Source organism: Camelus bactrianus, chromosome X (assembly GCF_048773025.1).
Source record: "Camelus bactrianus isolate YW-2024 breed Bactrian camel chromosome X, ASM4877302v1, whole genome shotgun sequence".
Classification (NCBI taxonomy): Eukaryota; Metazoa; Chordata; class Mammalia; order Artiodactyla; family Camelidae; genus Camelus; species Camelus bactrianus.
The window spans coordinates 101,580,602-101,593,163 of record NC_133575.1 but is presented as its reverse complement, the minus strand read 5'-3'; the positions used below and the strand labels follow the sequence as shown (position 1 = coordinate 101,593,163).

The following is a 12,562-nucleotide window of genomic DNA, read 5'->3' as shown; positions in this document are numbered from 1 at the left end:
TCGTGATCATCCTATCTTTTATCCATTTTCATTTTGACAATGCACTTTTCTACTTTTTAAAAATAGTTATGTCTAAAACTGGGACAGTTGACTAAAACCTCTGCTGGCCAATGTTGAGCCTTATCTTCCTGAATTAAAAGTATTTTCGAACACAAAATATACTTCATGCATAATATGCGTTGCATGTGCAATTCACACCACCCCCATTGATTTTCCCCAAGAAAAACTTAATTTACCATCCAGAATAATGAGAAACGGGTCACAAAAGTAATAAGTATTCTGGCAAGGAGACAGCTACCACGTAAGAGGTGTCAGGTATTTTACACCCAAACAAAAATTGTATTCCCTAAAGGGGGAGCAAGTCACGTAGGGACTCAAGGATCTTATTTTAATGATAATTAAACATCACTTAAAATGTGTTTAGAGGTACATTTCTACACATGTTTTTGAAAACCCTGACTGATGGCAAATCTTTGATTCTGAAGGATAATTTTGGTTCTGTTGGCTATATGTTTGTTTTAGAAATTGTAAAGTGACTTAGGTCCAAGGCTGGTGAATGAGGTAGGTAATTGTGTGTCCACATTGTTTGGTGTTGACAAATTCATTAAATAGGTCCTATTAGCTTCTCTTATTTTCTGTTCTAATCTTTTGTTTAAACTGAGCTCTGAGCTTTCCTACATGGTACCTGTTGGCAAATGGTAATAAATTAATCTGTCAGGTATACAGAATATTTCAGAGAGCAGAAGCTGGAGTCAGAAAGGCCATTTAGGAAGTGGTTTGATATTTCCTTAATGATTCAGAAGTAACTTCCTCTCCCCTCTGAGAATTTCCATATGTAAACACAAGTTGGCTCTGGAATGTCATGACTTTTAATGGGTATTATTGACATAATAGCAGCTCAGAGTTATTACAACCAGGGTTTTTTTTTGGGGGGGGGGCATAATACTGAGTAAGGGAAAGGGATTCTGTACAAAAAAAACATTGATGAGATGTATCAAAATTGGAGAAAGTTTTAAAAATGTCTATCTTTGAGGAAAATAGTGCCACATACTGGCATTTAGGATATTGGCATTTTATTTCACTTTAGCAAAATTGCATTTTCACAATTATGAGCATAAATAGATTTCACGTTCTTAATAAAAGTGTTTGCATTTGAAGATAAGAGCATTTACTGAGCTGTCAAAACTACCTGGATCAAGGCACACAGACGTGATGGGTGACAGTAAGATTTTGGAAGCTATAAAACTTAACACAAAATTGAGTTCAGCTTCTTAGAAGGATGATTGAAAACCATGGTATTATCATTTTCACAATTTCTTCTCCTATCTCTCTCCAAGCAGGACCCCCCATCTCCATCTTCACTCCTGAATAAACCTGTTATTAATTAATTGCTTCTGCTTGGCTGTGTAGCCAGCCAGTGCTTCAAATTCGACACTTCTAAGAATGAACCCATTTTTTCCCAAACTCAGTCATATCTTTGAGTCTGTGCTCCCACGTCATGTTCCTTTCCTTCCCCTATGCAATTAGTCACCAAGGTCTGTTAGTCTTCCTTGAGTGATGCTCAGATTGGTCCCCAGACCAGCAAAGCAGCTAGGAACTTAGAAGTGCAAATTCACAGACTGCACTACAGACCTACTTGAACCACAAACTCTGGAGATGGGGCCTGGCAACCTGTGTTTTGACAAATCCTCCAGGTGGTTCTGATACATGCTCAAGCTTGACTATCACTGCCCTAGACCAAACCCTTAACAACTAAAGCCTGGGCTATTTCAATATCCACCTACTATATCTAACCTTCCCCTCTCCAACCTGGCCTGTTGGGTTGGAAGCCTAATGCAATCTTCCAAAAACAAACCAACCATTGCTTTGATCAGTTCACTTTCTTGATTAGAAAAATAACCCCTCATTGTAGATTGAGTTAAAAATAACTGTCTCAGTATGGCATTCAAGGCCTTTAATCATTTGGCCCTAAGATAGTTCATGGCAACAAGCACCTACCTCAAACCTCTGTTATATAAGTTGTGTGTGGCCCTTTATTCCTTTTCTCCTGCCGGTCTCCCACTCTCCTTTCAGGGTCTGTTTTAGGGCTGCCATGCCTAGAAGCAATGAAGTGCAGTGGCCAAAGCACAACTGCCTAGCATAAAGACCTTCTGTAAATGACATTTCCCTTCCTTGGTCGGATCTTCCTTGGAGTGCTACTGTGTCAGTTTCTGTCTCATTTGGGATTCATCACTATTGCTCAGCATAGTTCGATTTCTAAATGTGTAGATGTCTAATTTCTCCAGTTACAGTATAAACTTCTTGAGGTCAGGGACTCGCTTATACTTCTTGTATCTCAAAGATAGGCATCAAGCACTATGTCCTACACAATGTAGGCCTTCCAAGCTTTGCTGCTAATAATTTTCTAGCTTAAGTCACACCTAGTTCTTTCATGAAGACTAAAGAGTGTAGAAACATTAAACCTGGATAACCAGTGTCCAACTTGGGAAAGTCTAATATATTACCATTAACTGACAGGCACATACGAAGGCTCAGAGCAAAGTTCAAACAAAGGATTTGAAATAAAACTAGAGAAGCAAACAAGAGCCTAATTAATGAGTTTGCTAACTGTTCTTCCCATGGGGTCAGTAGCACTTAAAAAGCATACATTTGAAATATGCTTCTTTCCCTGGGGCTGCTAGTCACACTGACTGTAGTCTCCTTAACCACAAGGGGTCAAAGTTCTATTTTCTATCCCCATACTTAGTAGTGTGTGTGCATGCTTAGCTGATTGGTTTCTTTTACGCTTCTGCTTAAAGTTAATGCAGGCAGCAGGAAATCGAGACTAGGGAGGCTAGAAACTTTCCCAGTTCTAGTGGGCAACAATAATGATGAGCACAGGCTCTGGGAAGAAATTATGACTTTATGGTTTCTACTGGCTCAGCGACCCCAGTTTTTCCTGCATTAGTAATAACTTACGCCCCACCTGATTATCTCTGCTGCTCATCCCTTCCCCATCACCCCCTGCTGTGTTATTTATACTATACTGCAGCAAGCAGTTAAATCCTAGCTTAATATAACATACTGTAAAGTGATATGTCCCAAAGCCAATGGTTTAATGGAAAGCTGGGGGAGGGGGATAAAAAAAGGCACTAACAGAGCAACTCAAAAATGCATTTTCAAAGAGAAATCTGGATGGGTCTAGATGTCCTTGAAGTATTTCCTCCACCTGCCAAAAATTCACTCTGAGGATTGTGTTACCGGGCACTATTGAAATCTGGTAGAGTAATTCACCCGTATGCTTAGAAATCCCCTAACATATCTAGTGTGGTATGGATTTCAAATCCAGTAAGACTTTATTAAGTTGATACTGGGAGGCTGTTTCTATAATTCAAAGCAACTGTTATTCTTCAGCTAGACGCTATTGTTCTGTAATAAACAAATTGAAAAATCCAATGATGGCTGATTTGAACCCTACTTTTTTCAGTCCTTGTTATTTTAAATTGATAGGGTTTTTACAAATTTTTTCCTCACTTTTTTTTTAAACAGGTGAAGAGGGGAAAGGGAAAAAAATACCACTAAAACCACATAATCTTTGTTATAAGGATCTTAAAAAAAGGCTGAAAAGTTTTTTTTTTCTGTAAACATTTTTTCACGAGAAAAAGACAAAAACACAATGCCTTAGATTTCCTCAGCTGCACATTTTTGAAGTTTTTTGATCAAAAAGGAGGAGAGTGGACATTTTAAAAAAGATAATTAGAATATTTTAACTCTTTCACCTAAGCTGTCTACATTTTTGTTTACTCTAGTTCCCAGGAAGCATGAACCACAGTTTTTTCTTATTTTGCTAGAATATCCAAAGCTATGTCATAACAATGGCTAATCTGAAACTTTAGGACATGGATCATTGTAATCCATGATTGTATGATAAATGAAGGAAGAGAAAGGCCAGCGGACTGCTGTCGGGGGTAAGGTGGAACAAGTCTAGAAAAGGCTGAGGGGGACTATAGCTCTATCCCCAGTAAGGTAAATGCTGGTAAGAGGTGATGGGGAGAGAGAAGCAGGAATAGAGGAGAAGGATGGGAGCTGCTCTGCACTAGGTTTCCTGGTTTCTCTGAATGTGCACATGAGGAAATCTGCTTGAATTATATGGGTTTGGGGGAAGGACAACAAAGAGGATGATGGGTAGAGTTGGCCAGCAATGTGCTGTTTTGTTTTTAAATACAAATTTGAAGGCATTTTCCTACTGGATAACTCTCCCTATTTCATAGGATTCTTGAGAGGAATTAGTTCATGTCTTTTGTAAATGTGTGATTTCTACAAGCATTAATTCAAAGATGTGGTCCCTACCATACAACACCTTAGTCTAAAATGGTAGATAAACAAGTGAGAAATGTACATAAGAGGGAGCCAAAATTTTACTGTGCATATTTTGTTGATTTTTGTTCTTTAAAAGTGAGACACCTCATGGCCTTCCTCCAGAGACATTGTTTTATATATACCTGTGGTAGAAATTCTTTGTGTCTTAATTATACACAAGAAATGAGGAGTTTGTTGCATCACACCTAATAATAGTGTTAATTTTTGTTCTCCTAACTCTGTTTTCTAGCAACAAATGAGCAAAACCACCACTCTTTCAGAAGATACAATTTAGTCAAAAACTATCATCAAGCTGTTTGAAATTCTACTATTATATTTCTTTTTTAAAGTGCATTACTCCCTGTAAAATGTGAACATTCATGGGAGAGGTCACACACCGAGTCATTAATCAAAAACACCTTAATATCAATGAAATTTATCAGATTCTTTCTAATGTGATGGCTGGGACGTAAGAGAAGTAAAGAAGTTTCTTTTATTTATTTGTTTGTATTTTCTGGGGGAGGGGAAAACAAAGGGAAGCAACAAGACGTTATTTCTCTTAAAGGCACAAATTTGTGTGAAATCAGCCCTAGTTACTAGGAAAGCAATGAAGGCTCCTTTTTCTCTCAAAGGCCTTGAAGACAAGAGAATAAGAGCTTCAGTTTGTGGACAGCTGATCAGTTACATGTATATTTTGTTAGACTTATTACATATAATGCATTAAAATCGTTTTAGTAAATATAAAATGTCTGCATTGTGCATACATAAATTAACCTTCATGATCTACAAGAATTCAGGCATTACACAATATATTTACAGAAAAAGAATGGAAAAAAGGCAGAAAGTCTATACTGCATTCACTAGCCAACACTTTTACCTATAATTCATACCTAATGATATAAAGAAAAGTAAAATACATGCTCCCCGCCTTCACAAAATTTACAACCTAGTTTGGGAGACAAGTGTAACATACATAATTAGGGAAAATCTAAGGCAGTATAAAAATCAAGGACTGGACTGTCTGCTGCTGACAAGAGATATAATAGGTGCTTGGAAGTGGGAGAGGTTTTTGTAACCTGGAACATTCAGAGAACATTCATGGAGAAAGTAAGACGGAGACCTTGAAAATCAGGTAGGATTTTCCACCGTAATCTGGACCCAATCAAGCTTTCCAATCTTACCCCCTATTATTACTCTACAGGAATTCTTCATTATAGTCCAAGTCATTATATGTTACACTTAAAGATTGTGGGTGCACACACACTTGCTCAGGGTATTTCCCGGCTTGGAAATGCCCTCCCCAGTATGGGTCCTAACAATCATTTGGAGGCAGTTTACCTTCTGTAAGCCTTCAACGCTTCCAGTCAGAAGCTTCATAATAGAAGAGTGAAAAGGTCAGTCAGTGATTACTGAATTGCAACTGGCATGGTAGAGCAAAAGGGATTTCTTCTTGGGAAGTAGTGATAACTAAGTTTAGATCTGTGGAGAGGAGCCAGATAAAAGAAAGTCTGGAAAGCTGAGCAGAAGACCGTGGGTCTGGCAATGGGGGTATGTCTGTAGGTGTTTTGTGGGTGGGGGTGGCTAGATTTCAAAAGAAAAACATGGGTTATCAAGCAGGAGTGAGAGGCGATAATGACAGTGTTTTCATGTGATTAGCCTAGTATTGTTTTGCAGGATGAACTGTCCATATACATCCTAACACCTTTTATAGCGGAGTTCAAATTATACTCCACAGATGACGGTTAATTCATCCTAATAACATCTGATTCACGCAAAGGGAATGCAGCTTTTATTATTCCCCATTTTGTAGATGATTTGCTCAAGGTCACTGAATAAATGAAAGGCAGGATTAAAAAAACACAGTATCACAATGTTCAATAGTTCCTAAGTACCAGCTAAATTATATTTTTTCATTTTCTATGACTCAAGCAAGGGAGGTACATGATGGACCTTTGTCCTCAGGTGCCATTTTTAGACCCTCCTTAGTGTTCAAGGCACATGTGCACATGTCCTACCATCCCCAATTCCTGTTTACTCTCCCTTCAGCCCCCCTAGCCTCCTCACCCCATAGCTACCTCCAACTCTCCCAGCCAACAGCTGTCTTTGATTATTCTGTTCCAGCTGGTTTTCTGCCATCATTATTAGCATATTCGACATCTCTGTATCTACCACTCACCAATGAGGACAATGGTTTGGGTTTATTTATCAGTGCGAGCACTGCTTTCTACTTCTTTCCACATCAAATTGCAAAGCTGATTAGTCCCTTCAGAAGGTGGAAGGGAGGTAAGAACCCTACACACTAGATTCTGGCACCAAACTGAACTCCTCCAATTTTGGTTTCATGATGAGAATTAAATACTTAAAGGATTCCTCCCACCCCAAAGTTAACTCCCTCCCTCCTGACACATTTTCTCATCCTCCCATGCATCTTAAAGTCATGCTTCCTTTTCTTACAAGTTAACCCCCCACGTATGCTTCCTGTCTCATGAGGGCTCCACTTCCACATATTTTCTCTGGCATTATGCACCTCTCCCTCCTTGATGGCTCCCATTCTTCAGGTTCAAGTAAAGAGACCAGCATATAGTAAATGTTCAATAAATGTCTGATTGATGACTAAAGTTCCAGATCTATATCTTCAAGTATTCCCTGAACAATTTTTAAAAACAGCTTTCCTGACTCATACTGATATACAAAAACTTGTACATATTTAATGTATATAATTTGATGAGTTTGGACATATGCAGATGGTTTTGAAAGCATCACCACAATCAAGGTAACTGACACTTTGTGCTACAGTTTTATTTTGTCATCTCACTGCTACTTTGAACTTCACAAGTCTGGAACAGAAATCATTAACATCTACCAGATCTGGCTCTTCCCCTAGATTTTCCAGTTTCTTTTGGATGTACCATAATCATCCCAGTTCCCTGTATTCAACACCATAAAGGCTTTGACCCTTCCTTCTGTAACTAGCTAATTATTAAGTCTGGTAACTATACTTTCTTCCTCACAGTTCAAGACATATGGAAGGCAGTCAATCAAGATCCATTGCACCTGTACAGATATGATTGCCCCATTGAAATAGCCTCGGTAGATCCAACTGCCTCAAGTCTCTCAATCATCCAGTTCATCCACTCATTCAATCTTAAGATTTGTCTTCTTATATATAACTTTGTTCATTGAGCCTCCCTTACTCAGAAATATTTAGTGGCTAGACCAAAGGCCAAAACCCTTCCCTAGCATTGAAGAACCACCATAATCTGGACCCAATCAAGCTTTCCAATCTTACATCCTATTATTACTCTCAGGATTTCTTCATTATAGTCCAATTCACTTTATCCCACGCTCAAAGATTGTGGGTGCACACACACTTGCTAAGGGTATTTCCCTGCTTGGAAATGCCCTCCCCAGTATGGGTCCTAACAATCATTTGGAGGCAGTTTACCTTCTGTAAGCCTTCAATTCTTCCAGTCAGAAGCTTCTATTACGGAGTAAGTATTACAGATTTTCCATTATTTGGTATTTCATGTGCTAGATTTAAGTCCGCAAGAATATATTAAGATCTTTAAGGGCAGAGATAATGTAGTACATTTCTGTATCCTTCCCAGAACCCAGGAACAGAGTTCACCAATGCAAAGCAATGTTTTCCATCTCTTAGATAAAAGTCTTCAATAAAATGTTCATTAATCCAGAAGTTTCATTTCCACCTCACATCTCAAATAACAATCATTGAAAAATTGTACAACCTAGATCATATTTAAATATACATGAAGGCTAATTTTAAAATTCTTTAGCAGGAAGTTTACAAAAATTCTTTCACAGGAGGCATAACACAAAGCATAACATAATAACACTTAGGACTCTAATTCAACATTTAACTTTATTTTCCCATCTACACTTTATGAAAGATTTAACACCCAATTTAGAATACTTGTCTTCATAAATACTAATGTGGGCCTAAGGGGAAATATCTTGAACTTAAATGTGATTTATAAGTGAAAACTTCAAGATAAAAAACATGTTCTAAATCATTAAAGAGTAAATATTTGAGTGGAAAGAAACAGGTTTATTGGTTTCTCTTTAAGTTGCCCTTTAAATATTTTCCAAAAGCTTAGCTCCTGGTATGGAAAGTTTCTTGAGTTATACATTAAAGGAGTAAGCACAAATTGAGTACCAAAAAATTTTCATGCTCTCAACATTTCGGGTAATATGGCAAAAAATGTTCATTACCGTAATATTAAGAAATAACGCGTTTGAATAACTAATTCATAAGGAAGAGTTTGAACTGGACTAAATCCTGGGTTTTCTTTCATCACTCCAAATTTCTTTTCTATTTTAAACGAGTGGCAACAGAAATTTCTTTGTTTGAAAGTCAGGAATGCTGGGAGTCTTAAGTGATAGAACAGGTAACTCGACTTCTGCTTCACATCTTTCCTCAGGGGGAGAAAAACTTCGTGGATAAAGTAATTTTGTTTTTATTTCTGGAAAAATCATTTTTTCCATCAATCTTCATAATTCTCTAAAATAAACTGTTAAAAAGTTATAGGCCAGTCGACCACTTCACCCCAATTTGTGGAAATACTATACATTAATTTCAGGAACACATGCCTGACTCAAGTTTTCTTACTACCCTCAAGGTCTAAACGTTGCTCCTGACTCTAGCAAAACTCGAGGAGAATTTTACAAGCTCGTGATGTATTTCTGTATCTCATCGGCAATCTTTCTAAACAAAAGAATAGTCAAAATAGTCTAGGCTCAAGAATCACACTGCATACCATCATTTATTTTTAGGGGACCCCACAATTTTAACTGGAAAACTTCTGTGCTGCACTGAATGCTTAAGAACCACATCTACGAAGAAAATGGAAATAAAGAAGCTAAGAATTTACCATTTCATTAAGACAGAGAAAGGGACATATAAATGCTCCTCTCTTCTAATGTTAAGATGACTGCCCTCCTCAAATCAGGGTGGACGAAGTAATCATCGCTTTGGGCAGGCATAAGGTGAAAGGTAGAATTTATCATTTAAAATATGTGATTCACATTCTAAACCACCTTCATCAAGATTTAATAATTGAAGAGATAGGGAACTCAGATAATGAAACAAAGCTGGGAGCCCTAAGGAATACTGAACAGCAAGCAGTTCCTAAACCATATAAATCAAATAAAGACAAATCAAATAAGGACCAGAAGCCATAGAAATCAAATAAAGTCAAGACAAATGAAATAAAGACCAGAAACCATTTTCTCCTCAGCCCACAGAGTTCTCCAGAATCACAAACTTGATCAACAGGAGGCACTCACTCCGCTGACACACGCAAGCAGGCAGCGCGTGCACACAATGCAGACAGAAGCACTGAGACCCTCAGAGACAAACTTTCCATCCCTAACGTTCTGCTCCTCACAGAATGGAGAGGAGAGCACAGTGGGCTAAATTTCCCACTTTCTTCCACATCAGACTGAGCAAAACTATAGCTAGCCTTGCAAACTGCTAATTCTCTTGATACAATCAAAGGCAGAACAGAATGATTGGGAGTGAGGGGCAGTGGCTGGGCGAGAGAGGGAGGGGGGTGGCCTGAGAAGAAGGAAGTTTGAGACATTTTGTAAAGCTTCAAAGGATTAATCTTTAAAAAGGCCCTAATATTTCTCATTTCCCTTTTTCTCCCTCTCTTTTTCAAATTAAATACACACCAACTTCCTGGGACTCAACCCAGACTTGCCCTATATTCAGATAAAAGGCCTGGTGCTTAGGACACACTGGAGTCCTAGATTAGATGCATGTCTGACATAAATGGTCTCATTTGGGGAAAGTATTTTAAAAGTCACTTTTTGTGTGGCCATGCATAAAATGTGACCAATTACCTTAAAAAAATGAATTCCACGCATCAATTAGTAAATTGAGGCCCTAATCCACAGCAATCTGACTTCTACCAGAAACATAAGCTATTTACTATTTACATTTGTTCTGAACTTGGAAAAAGTTTGCTTTCACATTTTTAAAAGATAATGAGGCTTTGGTGTTTCTAGTCTCTGACCTCTTCGTAAATGAGTTGTTTAGGCTATCTAGCAAAGGAAAAAAAAGTAAAATTTGAATGCTTAAAAGTTAGTTAAACTTGGATAACATTTAGTAGATAACTTGATATGCACCGATTTAAAAACAACAGTATAAAAAGTATATGGACATAGCTTATTTCTTCTTTAATAAAATGAAAATATAATGAGGGAGGGCTGGGTAGATCTCGAGTAAAAAGTTGGGTCCCATGCAGTAGTCCCTGGTCCAGGACAAAAAGTTTCCTTTAACCACATGCAGCAGTCTTCCTGGGGGAAAGGCAGTGGGAGGGGGCCGGGGAGTCACCACTCTGCTACTCTAACGTAGGGCCCTTCATTTCTCACGCCAAAGTTAGGGCTGGGCCAGGTGGGGGGGAGTGACATACAACTTCGCCCTTAAGCAGCAGCACCAAAAGGGGAAAAAAAGTCACCTCGCTCTCCGCTCTCTGCACACAGGAAGAGCCCAATTCAAAGCCTCCACCGCCGACACCCCCTTGTCTTGCTCCGCCCCAACTTGTGTCGTGTGTTTGTGTGTGTGTGTGTGTGTGTGTGTGTGTGTGTGTGTGTAGCACGACTTGCGTTTTACCCCACAAATTCCGAGACACCTCCATCTCTCCCAAGTTAAGTCCTCCCACCTCCAGTCCCCAACGGTACCATGCTCAGCCAGCGCAGGTGTCTCACTCTGGCCTCTTTTTATAGCCAGCACCCCCCCCCCCAACCCCGCATCCCCACCTCGTTGCGCGCCCCTGTCCCTCGGCGCCTGCCCAGCGCAGTGCACCACCTAGCTTAAACGCCGGGAATCACTCGGAGCCCTATTCCCAGGACACCTGGCCGGAGCGCCCGGCTGGGCTTCAGGGGAGCCCTGGGCCGCTTCCCGTCGCCGGTGCCCCGCCTGGAGCGCGCACCGGGCTCCCGGGCGGTCACGTGGACGGCGGGGGAGGCCCGGGCGTCCTCACCTGCATCCCGGGAACTTGGACCGCCACCGGTGAGTGGGCCATGAAGGCGAAAGCTGCTCCGCGCGGCTTCGGCGGCAGTGGCGCCTGGGGCTCCGAATGGCTCCTCCTCCGGGGGTAGGTCGGCGGCCCTCCCAGGCTTTTCGACCGGGGCCTGGAAGGACACACACCAGTGGGGTTACGAGGCGGGCGGCGCGCGCGGCTCGGGGCTGGGAGGTGGGCGGTCCGTGGCGCGGCTTCCCGGGACTCAGTCTACCTTTCTGGCGCCCGCCCGCCGCTGTGGCCGCCGCCTCCGCCGCTGCTCCTCCTTCTGAACGCGGGGCGCCGGGTGTGGCGGTGGCCGGGACCTGGGCTCGAGTGATGCCGCTCGTCTGCGCCTCGCCGCTTTAGGAAGAGGAGGTGGAGGCGCCCCAGCCACCCGCCCGCTCGCCGGGCCCGGGAGGCGGTTGGGGGCGGTTCCGCCGCTGGCCCGGCCCCCGCCCCGCAGCCGGGCGGTGTCAGGAGAGCTAAGGCTCCGCGCAGGGAAGGGGCTCGGCTGGGGTTGCTGGAGCCCGAGAAGAGGGAGACTCTCCCGGCCCACGGAGGGGAGAGCCCGAGTACCGTGGGACCTGGAACACGGCTCAGCCTGGAGAGAGAAGGGAAGAGTTCGAGTGACCCTCGGGGTCCGAGGGCGTCCCGGACGCGGCCACGTTGCAGGCAGGCGGGCGAGGGCTGGGGCGCACGCAGCCTCCGAGAAGTCTCGAGTCGAAACTTGGCGAGTGTTGAAAGTCCTTCTTGACTTCCCGATCTGGTCGAGGGCGCGGGCGCAGAGAGCGGCAGAGCCGGTGGACCCCCGCTCTTGCCCCAGCTTGCAGTCTGGTGGCCCCAGCTTGGGGCCGCGCCACTGGGCGGGCCCGTGGCCACTCTCCCGCTTTACGGATTCCCCGCCCCCAGACCGGCTTCAGGTGACTTAGAACTGAGGCTACCCCTCCCCACTTCTTGGGCTATCGGTTGGGGGGGTGGGTTTTGTGTGTGGTGGGGGGGGCAGACTGGGGCTTCTCTTCACCACAAGTTCTGCACGTTTAAGAGAGAGAGAAATTGGAAAACAGATGGTACATCGGCCAAAAAATTAATGAGGAATTAATAGAGGCATGAAAAATGAGATTGGGTCATTAGCAGTATTAGTGAACTCAGCATACACAGCAGTGGTTTTGGCAACTCCCAGCCTCCACCCCATTTGAAGC

At 42.1% G+C, this 12,562-nt stretch overlaps 1 protein-coding gene across 1 annotated transcript in view; it reads right to left on the bottom strand.

Annotated features, from left to right (window-relative positions):
• STK26 (serine/threonine kinase 26) overlaps positions 1-11,689 on the bottom strand; it is a 51,645-nt gene extending 39,956 nt beyond the window's left edge. The window contains exon 1 of the mRNA XM_074358840.1: positions 11,343-11,689. Within this exon, the coding sequence (XP_074214941.1) occupies positions 11,343-11,384 (42 nt within the window). The 5' untranslated portion in view covers positions 11,385-11,689. The remainder of the gene's footprint in view (positions 1-11,342) is intronic.
• Positions 11,690-12,562: the final 873 nt, after the last annotated feature.